Source organism: Rana temporaria, chromosome 4, assembly GCF_905171775.1.
Source record: "Rana temporaria chromosome 4, aRanTem1.1, whole genome shotgun sequence".
Lineage (NCBI taxonomy): Eukaryota > Metazoa > Chordata > Amphibia > Anura > Ranidae > Rana > Rana temporaria.
In genome coordinates this window covers 9,234,460-9,246,900 of record NC_053492.1, presented here as the reverse complement: position 1 = coordinate 9,246,900, position 12,441 = coordinate 9,234,460, and the positions used below count along the sequence as shown (strand labels likewise).

At 45.4% G+C, this 12,441-nt stretch overlaps 1 protein-coding gene across 1 annotated transcript; it reads right to left on the bottom strand.

Annotated features, from left to right (window-relative positions):
- Positions 1–569: 569 nt before the first annotated feature.
- On the bottom strand, positions 570–1,610 carry LOC120935492 (gastrula zinc finger protein XlCGF17.1-like; the record flags this gene model as incomplete). Its single annotated transcript, XM_040347543.1, has 1 exon — positions 570–1,610. A coding segment is annotated over one exon (1,041 nt), but the record flags the coding sequence as incomplete, so codon positions are not given.
- Positions 1,611–12,441: the final 10,831 nt, after the last annotated feature.

Here is a 12,441-nt window from a genome sequence, read left to right as displayed (position 1 = left end):
AACAAAATAAAAAGCAAAATCTCCCAAGCAGTTGTGAGATAGCCACTGTGAACATTTTTATGCCACTTTTTCAGCTATCTAGTGTGCATGGACCCTTGGGGGCTTTTTTACTAAAGCTGGAGAGTGCAAATCTTAACTAAACAAGCTGAGGTTAGAAGCCGATTGGCTACCATGCACAGCTGCACCAGATTCTGAGTTCTCCAGATTTGGCAAATCTCCCCCTAAGAGTTTATGAAATCTTCCACCACAAAATGTACTCATCCAATGAAAGGTAATAACTACATTTTTATTTTTCTACTGCCATCAATGGCCAACATGGTACAACACTTCATCCATGATCTTTGGTGATCTCTGATCTCCTTATGAACTGTTTCTTACATGATGAAGATCAGCCATGGAGTATATCTGAGGTGTATATCAGGGTGTGCTTCTTCCCCACATGAGAGCTCTGATGTCCAGCAACATTCATATACAAGACATTTCCCGCACTCAAGGCACCAATACACCTCGAGGGTTGTGTGGGATCCCTGATGTACAGGAAGACAGGACTTCAGTGAGGAGCAATTCCCTCACTCAGGACAGGGAAGTGGCTTCTCCTCCATGTGAGACCTCTGATGTCTGGAAAGATGAGACTTTTCTGAAAAACATTTCCCACACTCAGGACAGGAATACGGCTTCTCCCCCGTATGACATCTCTGATGCGTGACAAGTTTTGACTTTTGTCCAAAACATTTCCCGCAGTCAGGACAGGAATACGGCTTCTCCCCCGTATGCAATGTCTGATGTCTGTGAAGATTGGGTTTCCTAGTAAAACCTTTCCCGCAATCAGGACAGGAATACGGCTTCTCCCCCGTGTGAGATCTCTGATGTATGACAAGTTCTGATTTTTGTACAAAACATTTCTCGCACTCAGAACAGGAATACGGCTTCTCCCCTGTGTGAATTGTTCGGTGTCTTTGAAGATTGGACTTCATTGAAAAAGATTTCCCGCAATCAGCACAGGAAAACGGCTTTTCCCCTGTGTGCAATCTCTGATGCGTGTAAAGATGTGAAGACTGTGAAAAACTTTTATCACACTTGGGACAGGAATACGGTTTCTCACCTGTGTGCAATCTCTGATGTCTAAGATAAAAAGACTTGTTTGCAAAACATTTCCCACACTTAGGGCAGGAATATGGCATCTCACCTGTATGCAATCTCTGATGGCTGTAAAGATGGGACATCTGTGAAAAACATTTCCCGCAGTCTGGGCAGGAATATGGCTTCTCATCCGCGTGCAATCTCTGATGGCTGTAAAAATTGGATATCCTTGAAAAACATTTCCCACACTTAGGACAGGAAAGCGGCTTATCCCCTGTGTGAGATTTCTGATGTATGTAAAGATGAGACTTATCCAAAAAATGTTTCCCACACTCAAAGCAGGAATATGACTTCTCACCCGTGTGCAATCTTTCGTGTGTACAAAGGTTGGATCGCTTAGAAAAACACCTCCCGCACTCAGTGCAGGAAAACTTCTTCTCTTTTGGAAGGACTGCACCGTCCCTCACAGTCTGAGGTTCCTCGGGATAAGAGGAATACGATGGTCTGGCACCGTCCCTCACAGTCTGAGGTTCCTCAGGATAAGAGGAATACAATGGTCCGGCACCGTCCCTCACAGTCTGAGGTTCCTCAGGATAAGAGGAATACGATGGTCCGGCACCGTCCCTCACAGTCTGAGGTTCCTCAGGATAAGAGGAATACGATGGTCTGGCACCGTCCCTCACAGTCTGAGGTTCCTCAGGATAAGAGGAATACGATGGTCCATCTACACTGTGTGGTGCCGGATGGACATTTGAGGTAGTCGGGTTTTCTCCTGGACTATACTGTGTGATGTCCTCATCTTCTACTTTACAGTCTGGAGACAAAGTGAGACAATCCTCTGAGGTTTTCCTCATCTCCCGTCCATCTACTAAAATGGAAATAAAAAGATTAATACTAGACATGAGCAGATTGGTTCCCCTAAACCAGGACTCCGCCCACATCAGGCAGCTTTGTCTCTGAAGATCTTACAATTCCCACCTCAAGGTTACTAGTAAATGGATCCTCTGATTTCCTACCAGTTAATTTCTTTATTCATGGACCTTAGTCAGAGAGTGAGGAAACAATGAGTACGTAAAGGAGTGAGAATGAGGAGGAGACTATAAAGTCAATGTCACCACCCCCCTCCATCACTCATGAATATCCACAGGGCTGAACCCCACCAGAGGTCAGAGAGTGAGGATGGGGGGAGAACAACCAAGATGAAGACTGGACTGATCCTGAAGACCACCATCATTGGGTTATTGACTCCTCCCTCATTATCACTTTCTGTTTAAGTTTTAGGGTATTAAAGATTCCAAATGGCTGAACATGTAATCATATTATTGTCAACAAATAAAAGTATACAGACTTATCCCTCCACCGAGCACTGCCAGCAAACAACAGATTAAGTTACTCTGGGAAAATTACTCTTTCAGAGACCTAAACCCAGTCATGCCTAGATTGAGCAATGCTTATAGTGAAAAATAGGATTTTTGTACTCACCGTAAAATCCATTTCTCTGAGTTCATGGACGGACACAGCAGCCTTTGACCTTAGGGTTATTCACCTTCCTTCCAGGAGAGTTAGGCAGAAAAACATCACTTTTAAGTGTTAACAACACTTTGCTCAGTACAGCTCCTCCCAGGGGGCGTGGTCCCCCGGGTATAACCCACACTCTGCCTCAGCAGCTCCAGTTCGTAACAAGCAGTACAAACAAAGGAGGGGTGGGTGCTGTGTCCGTCCATGAACTCAGAGAAATGGATTTTACGGTGAGTACAAAAATCCTATTTTCTCTTCCGTTCATGGACGGACACAGCAGCCTTTGACCTTAGGGACATCCCCAAGCAGTGTCAAAAAATTTGAGGGGTAGGAAAACAACACAGCAAACCAAGCTACACCCCAAACAAAACAGGAGTTACTCAACGGAGGAACTCCAACCTTAAACCGCCGCCTGTAACACCTTGCGGCCGAAGTAGGCATCTGAAGATGCACGCACATCCACCTTGTAAAATTTTGAGAAGGTGTGGATTGACGACCAGGTCGCAGCCTTACACACCTGGAACACAGAGGCTTGATGACAGAAAGCCCAAGAGGCACCGATCACCCTGGTCGAATGCGCCGTAACCTGAAAAGGAGGCGCCCGCCCCTTCAGGGCATAGGCCTGAAGCACAACCTGTTTGATCCACCTAGAAATGGTGGCCAACGAGACCGCCAAACCTTTTTTAGGGCCGTTCACCGACATGAACAGTGAGTCCGACTTCCGTAACGGAGTCGTAGCAGATAAGTACACACGTAGGGCCCCGAACCACATCCAGGGAATGTAAAGTGGCTTCCTTAGGGGGAAAAGACAGCTGCGGCCGCAGCACCACCTTATCCTCATGGACGACGAAGTAGGGAGCCTTGCATGACAAGGCCGCCAGTTCAGACACCCGTCTGACTGAGGTAATTGCTACCAGAAAAAACACCTTCTGTGACAGAGTCAACAAAGGGATCTTCCGAATGTCCTCAAAGGGAGCTTGTTGAAGCACCGAGAGGACTAAATTCCGGTCCCATGGGGGGCCACATGATCAGGCTCTCAAGGCGAGAGCCTGATCCACTCCACGCTGTAAGAACAGAAGAATCCGGGACACCACGTATGTACAGGGGTGCCATTTCATCTCTTCACACATAGAGATGTAGGCCTTCCACGTACGATGGTAAATCTTCCTTGAAGTAGACTTCCGTGCACGCAGCATGGTAGAAACCACCGAGCCTGATAGGCCCCGGTCCTTCAGCACCTGGCTCTCAAAAGCCACGCCGTTAAGGCCAGCGACTGTAAAGCAGGGTGGAAGATCGGACCCTGCAACAGAAGATCTTCTCTCAGGGGTAGACGCCAGGGGGCGTCTGCCAGCAGATGCACCAGGTCCGTGTACCAGGAGCGGCGCGGCCAATCTGGGGCGATCAGGATTGTTGGAATCCCTTCGGCTTCCACTCTGCGCAGCAGGCAAGGAAGAAGCTTCAGAGGAGGGAAGGCGTAAATTAGGCGATAGTGACCCCAAGGTGCCACCAACGCGTCTGCCGCGTCCGCTCACTGGTCCTTCGACCTGGCCACGAACTGTGGCACCTTCCGTTCGAGACGGGACGCTAGAAGGTCCACGTCTGGAGTGCCCCATTTTTGGCACAGACTCTGAAACACCTCCGGGTGGAGCGACCACTCTCCGCTAAACGGCATGGCTGTTGGCCAAACACACTGTGACAAAGCCATAGAGACCGGTCATATGTGTGCCCTGGAACATGTAGTTCCCCGGCCGCCCCTGGAGCAATGGGGCCTGTCGTGGACGACCCAGAGCTGAGCTGAGGGCCGGCACACGCTTGATGGCCGAACATGGGGGAACTACAAGAGTCAAGACCCAGTCGGCAGTTGATAGAAGAATCTCAGGATTCAAAAAAATGCAGGAACAAAACAATAAAAGCGAAAAAAATCCAGAGTACAGGGACTCCAGAGAGCCTGTCCTCTCCTGACATTAGGCAGAAAAAAACTGGAGCTGCTGAGGCAGAGTATGGGTTATACCCGGGGGACCACGCCCCCTGGGAGGAGCTGTAATGAGCAAAGTGTTGTTAACACTTAAAAAGTGATGTTTTTCTGCCTAACTCTCCTGGAAGGAAGGTGAATAACCCTAAGGTCAAAGGCTGCTGTGTCCGTCCATGAACGAAAGAGAAATCAACATTTTGCTGCCAGGTGAACTCACCAAATCTCCATAAATACAGTAAAGATACATAAATTGTGTCTGCAGCACAGAGAAGGAAGATTATCTGAGAAATACGGGATGGGGAACACAGCTCAGGAATGTGACCAGGATATTATATCACCCAGGCCTTGCCCTACTCTGGACCAATCAGTGAGCAGTATGGGTGGAGGAATGTATTTAGTGGTAATGACCCACCTGTGCTGATCTCTGTAGGAGTGTCCTCCTCTATAAATGTCCCTGTTATTCCATCCTCCTCCATAGACTGCTGATCATCCCTCACATACCTCTCTTCTTCTTTAACCTCAATGTGTATATCTTTCAGATCTTCACCCTAAACCAAGATAAGGGGAGAAAATGTAATCTATAAAATATAAGCTTTACTATTGTGACATTAAAAAAATTATCCACACATCATCTCCTCTCATCAAGGTTATGTTCTAGATATTTCATCCCACCAACCTTGTAACAGCGGGGGATGGTGTGATCTTCCTGTGTGGAATCCCGGGAATACAGAGGACGGGGACATCTCTCTGGTGGGTTCCTGGTATTAGGTGGCTCCATCATATCCTTGTGTCCTTCTGAAAACTCCTTCATCACTCCATACTCCTCATCCTCCTCTTTATACTCTTCTTTAACAATAATATTATTATCCCCGAGGATTCCACTCTGAAAGATCTAATAAAACATTCATTGTAACAAACATGCTGTGTATAAATCAGAACTACCAATAATTGTCACTCATCTACCTGATGATGGTGGGGAATGGTGTGACCTTCCTGTGTGGAATCCCGGGAATACAGAGGACGGGGACATCTCTCTGGTGGGTTCCTGTAGCTGCTTGCCTCCTCCATGGTGTCCTGGTACAGATCTTTTTGTTCTTTTGGAAACTCTGACTTCTCCATCACCCCGTCCTCATCATCATCCTCATCTTTTATCTCTTCTTTACCCTCAACTTTAGAATCTCTCAGGTTTACACTCTGAATATATAATAAAAATGGCATGAATTGTAAAAATGCAGACAATTTACAGAACCTAATGATACTATCAGTGATTATTCCTCATCTACCTGATGATGGTGGGGGATGGTGTGACCTTCCTGTGTGGAATCTCGGGAATACAGAGGACGGGGACATCTCTCTGGTGGGTTCCCATTACTGGATCCATCTGTAGGAAACACACACACTGACTGAATACATTGTTTCTATGTGTTTATCAGATGATGGGGGATCTAGGTGGAGCCTCCGTACTGCTCTCTCCTTTACAATAAAGTCTCCTCTTACCCGGTGATGTGAGGGGCGGCTGATTGTCCATCATGACGTCCTTGTAGAGATCCTTGTGTCCTTCTAAATACTCCCACTCCTCCATGGAGAAATAGACAGTGACATCCTGACACCTTATAGGAACCTGACACACACAATGATACAGTCACCATCCAGACACATCCCTTGTCTGTTACTGGATAATGTCCCAGAATTCCCGGCACCGCTCACCTCTCCTGTCAGCAGCTCCATCATCTTCTTGGTGACTTCTAGAATCTTCTCCATGTTGTGTCTCTCAGGTTTTAGGAAGTCACATGGAGGCACTGTGATGGTCATATGATCACCTGACTTCACAAGAGGAAATCTCTGTATTGAGGAACCAATAGGAATATCATGTTAGAATCCCAGAATCCTCCTCACCTCTCCGGTCAGGTCTGTGTTTTATAAATAAAGGCAAGTGTGATGTCACGTGACCTCCCAGAATCCTCCTTCCCTCTCCGGTCAGGTCTGTTTTATTAATAGAAATAAAAGTGATATCATGTGACCTCCCAGAATCCTCCTCATCTCTCCGGTCAGGTCTGTGTATTATTAATAGAGATAAGAGTGATGTCATGTGACCTCCCAGAATCCTCCTCACCTCTCCAGTCAGCAGGTAGATGATCTCCATGGTGAAGTTTAGTATCTTCTCAGTCACAAGACTCCGGTCCTCCTCCATCCTCATTGGTGCCGTCATTTGATCTATACAGGTCTCCTTGTAGACGGATAACTTTGGAAAATGAAAGTAAGAATTATTTGGATGGTATTGCTCACACAATAATAGGATGTGGATGTGAGGGGGGTAATAGGAGGGTTGCTTTACATTTAAGAACTACTCCCCCAATGGGAACACATTTAGTCTGGACTTTTTAGTGTTTGCTACATTTTTGTGGTCCCAGGACCCTATTGGCCTGCTGGATCGGAAATTTCCCTTTCTCTGTTAAATTTGGTTTTTAAACTGGTTTTGATTAGTGTAACAGGAGTGACTCTTGGGCACAGATTGAGCCAGGAGATGGGGTGGCAAGTGAATCATAATTCATGTATTACATGAGATGGGACATTAATAATAATTCATCGTTGCAGGATGTCTTGAGATATCACAAGTTGTTGGCTTATTCAATGTGGGGACACATTCTGTTGAAAGGTGTTAATTGCATCTACTCTTAGACATTTCATTGTCCATTGTGTAATGTCTGTCTAACGATGTGGATTGAAGGGAACTCATTGTGTGATGATATTTTGTTTGAGTTCTGTTAATGAAGTGCAGTGATTAGGTCCTGATAATTATAGCCCGGCGCCGAGATGTCTAGAATGTTTAGTAATTAGCTCAAAGAATGTGATTGAAGCCCCCCACGGTGTGATGGGTGGGTGGGGAGTTGATTGTTCCTTTCATGCCTTGTACTGTATATAAGACTGAAAGTTACCATTAAAAGTTGTCAGACATTTGAAACCAGTACCAGACATGTGTGAGTCTCGGTTATTCTGGCAAATGGGATGGATCGGGTCCTGTTGGTTGGAGTGTCGATAAGCTGTCTTGGATGTGATGGAAGGTCGTAAACGGTGGTGACCGTTACAATTAGTTTTATGCCGCGTACACTTGATTGTTTTTCGGCATTAAAAAAAATGTCATTTCCAAAAAACGAAGTTTTTCCAACTTCATCATTAAAAACGACATTGCCCACACACCATCGTTTTTGAAAAATGATGAACAAAGCGCGGTGACGTACAACACGTACGACGACACTCTAAAGGGGAAGTTCTATTCGCCTTTGGGCTGCTTTTAGCTGGTTACTTGTTAGTGAAAGACGATTCGCGCTTTTTTGTCTGTTACAGCGTGATGAATGTGCTTACTCCATTATGAATGGTAGTTTTATCAGAACGAGGGCTCCCGTCTCATAACTTGCTTCTGGGCATGCGTGGGTTTAAAACGTTGTTTTTGCCCACACACGATCATTTTTTACAAGCGAAAAACTACATTTTGAAAAACGACATGAAAAAATGCAGCATGTTCGAATTTTTTTTTGTCGTTTTTCAGAAGCCGAAAAACGATGTGAAGCCCACACACGATCATTTTAAATGACGTTTTAAAAAATTTCTTTTTTTTTCATGCCGAAAAAAACGACTGTGTGTACGCGGCATTAGATCTGCAGACAAGAATTGATAAATATGATCCTTCCTTTGTTTGCTCTGAGGCAGTGCTGTGAGGTCATGACTAGGATGTAAGCTCCTTATTTGTACAATTTATTTTGAGTCTGCGAAACTGTCCTTTGGGTAAATGAGTGGTGGCAACGCGTATAATGGAGAAACGAGTTCCCACCAGTAGGTTTACAATTTTTTTATTTTTTTTTTGTGATAATTCGATCTTCCTCACAAGCTAATTCCAAGTCTTATAAAATTAGGTTGTTCAGGTCTATAACATAAGTAAAACTGAGCCGCAGGTTGTCGTTATTACAGTGTTCGTCAAACTCCAAAAATGGCACTTTGTCACCGTCCCCAATGAGGAGCACATCTTCAATATATCATCATCATCTGGGAAGGTGACAAGTAGGTACATTCACACACAATAGCCTAAACTTGCGGCGGCGTAGCTTAGCGTGTTTAGGCTACGCCGCCGTAAGTTAGCTTGGCAAGTACATGATTCTCAATGTACTTGCCTGCTATGTTACGGCGGCGTAGCCTAAAGCGGGCGGGCGTAAGGGCGCCAAATTCAAATGTGTGTTAGGGAGGCGTGTTGTATGCCAATTGTGCTTGACCTTACGTTTTTTAAGTTTTTTCTAACTGCGCATGCGCTGGGCGCCTACATTTCCCAGTGTGCATTGCGGCTAAGTACGCCGTACGGGCCTATTGATTTCGACGTGGACGTAAACGACGTAAATCGCTATTCATGGATGACTTATAAAAATTCGAATTTCGACGCGGGAACGGCGGCCATACTTGACATTACTATTCCACTAGGGCCTAGCTCTAACTTTAGGCGGCCTATCTCTTACGTAAACGGCATAAAAGTACTGCGTCGGCCGGGCGTACGTTCGTGAATCGGCGTATCTCCTCATTTACATATTCTACGCCGACCGCAATGGAAGCGCCACCTAGCGGCCATCCAAAATATTGCAATCTAAGATAGGACGGCGCAAGCCGTCGTATCTTAGATATGTTTAAGCGTATCTCTGTTTGAGCATACGCTTAAAGGAACACTAAAGGTTTGTTTTTTATTAGATCAATTGATTGCTGTAAGCTAGAGCATTTTAATATCACTTACCTCGTTTTTCCTTTTGACCTCAAAAATACAGTAATCCAGGTTTGAAAATGCCATTTCCTGTCACTCCTCTTCTTGCTTTCCACCAGCATCTGAGCCGTTTTGCATGGTGGAAAGCAGAATGTGCTCACCCCCTCCCTATGACTACAGCCCTGCATGAAGATGCTCTCTTATCCCTCACAGGCATGAAGTCTAAGCCTAATGGGAACTGTAGTTCCCATTAGGCCGTGATGTAGCAAGAATGAATGTGCACCGCAAACCAGGAAGTCAGTGAGAATAATGATTCAGGAGTGACGGAGGTGAATAAAACAGCTCGATTTCAACAGGTATCAAACTAGTTATAATGCAAAACATTACTTTTTACTTTATCAGCTACTGTCAGACTTTAATTTAAGAGGAAAATATTTTTGTCTTTACAACCCCTTTAAACATAAGTCGGCATAGATTCTGAGTTAGGTCGGCTTATCTACTGATAAGCCGGCCTAACTCTTTGTGAATCTACCTAAAAGTTTTTACTAGGTCGAACGGAGCAAGCTTCTTATGAATACGTTTAAGGACAGCTATCCTGATGATTTGCTAGAGAAACCATTTAGGAGCATTTTGTCCTAAAAGCATTTAGGACCACTAGCAGCAGCTATCTTGCTGCTAGTGGTCCACCAGCCCCACGTGACACCAAATTGAGGTTTATCCCTGTTTTTATTAGTCATTTATAGGCTGTCAATCACATCATTAGGAAACATTGGCCTGTCCTGAATTATGTAATCTTTGTTCTGTTGTTTCGTTTGGTCATCTTTATTTTTCATTTATTATTATTGTATAAAAGTTTGTGCAACATTATTAATGCAATATTATAAGATATCTACTTGTTGACTGCAATACGTATATATACGTTGAGGCTTGCAAGTGGTACACTGAGGTTTAGAGCTGAAGCTATCACCCATAACCTGATATCTTTTCTTCAGCCAACGATTCTTTTACTCATGAAAGTGGTCTGTGCGGCTAATTAGCGGCTGGATCACTTTCGTGCAAATAGATGACGTCAGTGAGAACCTAACGATATTCTCTTTTCCTCATGTCCCTATCCAGGACATGTAGTTCTTACAGAGGGGTAATCAGTAGGCTATACATTTTTGAAAGTACTTACGTGTCAATACCCCCTCCTCCGAGCAGTATTCCTCAAATGTGGATAGTTTTCTACCGTACTGCCTTAAGGGGTTGTAAAGGTAAACGTTTTTTCACCTTAATGCATCCGAGTGATACAGTGATCAGCAATAGCCGCTGGCTGTATCACGGGAGCGCGCCCGCAAGGACTCCACACCATGCGAGCTCGCTCGCATTAAAGCGGAGGTTCACCATAAAACAATTATATACCATTACATCCAGCATACTTCCGACATGTACAGTATGCTGGTATTTTATTTATTTTTTTCGCTGTACATACCGTCTTATAGTTCTTTTTCACCCAGTTTCCGGGTTCTCACTACCGCCGGGAGTAGGCGTTCCTATGAAGAGGCGTAGATGATTGACGTGCAGAAAAGGCGCGTCACGCGTTCCGAAAATAGCCGAACTGGGATTTGGCTCTATACGGCACCTGCGCAGTCAGCTCTACGCAGCTCCTAGTCTGTGCGCAGGCGCCGTATAGCGTCGTATAGAGCCGAGTCCCATTTCGGCTATTTTCGGAACGCGTGACGTGCCTTATCCGCACGTCAATCATCTACGCCTCTTCATAGGAACGCCTATTCCCCGCGGGAGTGAGAACCCGGAAGCCGGGTGAAAAAGAACTATAAGACGGTATGTACAGCGAAAATAAAATAAATGTTCCATCGTCCATACCTTTGCATGGGATGCGCCTCCTATAGGTGGAATAACTTTACACCGGACGTACGCCTTACGTAAACGGCGTATACTACTGCGACGGGCGCAGGTACGTTCGTGAATCGACGTATCTCGGTCATTTGCATATTCAACGCGTAAATCAATGGAAGCGCCCCTTGCGGCCAGCATAAATATGCGCCCAGGCTCCGACGGCGTAGGAAACTTACGTCCGTTGGATGGAGCCACATTTCAGGCGTATCTAGCATTGAGAATCAGGCGCATAGATACGACGGCGCATCTGGTTAATGCTAGGAAGCCGGCCTCCAGGCTCATCTACTACAGAATCTGGAAGGCATATGTTTCCTTGTGTGAACCCAGAAAGTGGCATCCTAGGAAGTTTGTCATTAATAGGATTCTTGCCTTTCCTCAGTTAGGCTTAAATATGAAGTTGGCCTTGAGCACTATCAAGGGCCAAATCTCGGCCTTGTCGGTATTCTTTCAAAAACCGCTTGCCTCTCATTCCCTAGTCAGGGCCTTTGTTCAGGGTGCACTATGCCTGAATTTGCCAGTTAAGTCCCCTGTGTGTCCATGGGATTTGAATTTGGTGTTGTCTGTTTTACAGAAACTACCTTTTGAACCTTTACACCAGGTTTCTCTAAGTCTGTTGACACAGAAACTGTTTTTTCTTGTAGCCATATCCTCGGCTAGAAGGGTATCGGAATTGGCGGCTCTTTCGTGTAAAGAACGGTATATGATTATTCATGAAGACAGGGTGGTGCTGCGTCCTCACCCGACTTTCTTACCTAAGGTTTCAGGTTTCCGTCTGAATCAAGATATAGTCCTACCGTCTTTTTTTCCAGATCCGCAGTCTCTGGAGGAAGAAGGTCTACACTCTCTAGATGTTGTTAGAGCGGTAAAGGTTTATCTACAAGCTACGGCTCAGATAAGGAAGACTGATTGTTTATTCTGCCACAAGTCCTAAAGAAGGGCCAGGCAGCGTCAAAATCCACTATTGCAAGATGAATTCGAGAAGTCATTATTCAGGCCTATGATTTAGAAAAGAAGATCCCTCCTTTTCAGGTGAAAGCGCACTCGACTAGAGCAGTTGGTGCTTCATGGGCAGTGCATCACCAGGCCTCCATGGCTCAGATCTGTAAGGCTGCTACTTGGTCTTCGGTCCATACATTTACTAAGTTCTACCAGGTAGATGTGAGAGGGTACGAGGATGCCGCCTTCGGGTGTAGTGTACTGCAGGCAGCAGTATAAATCCTCTGGCTCAATGGCAGTC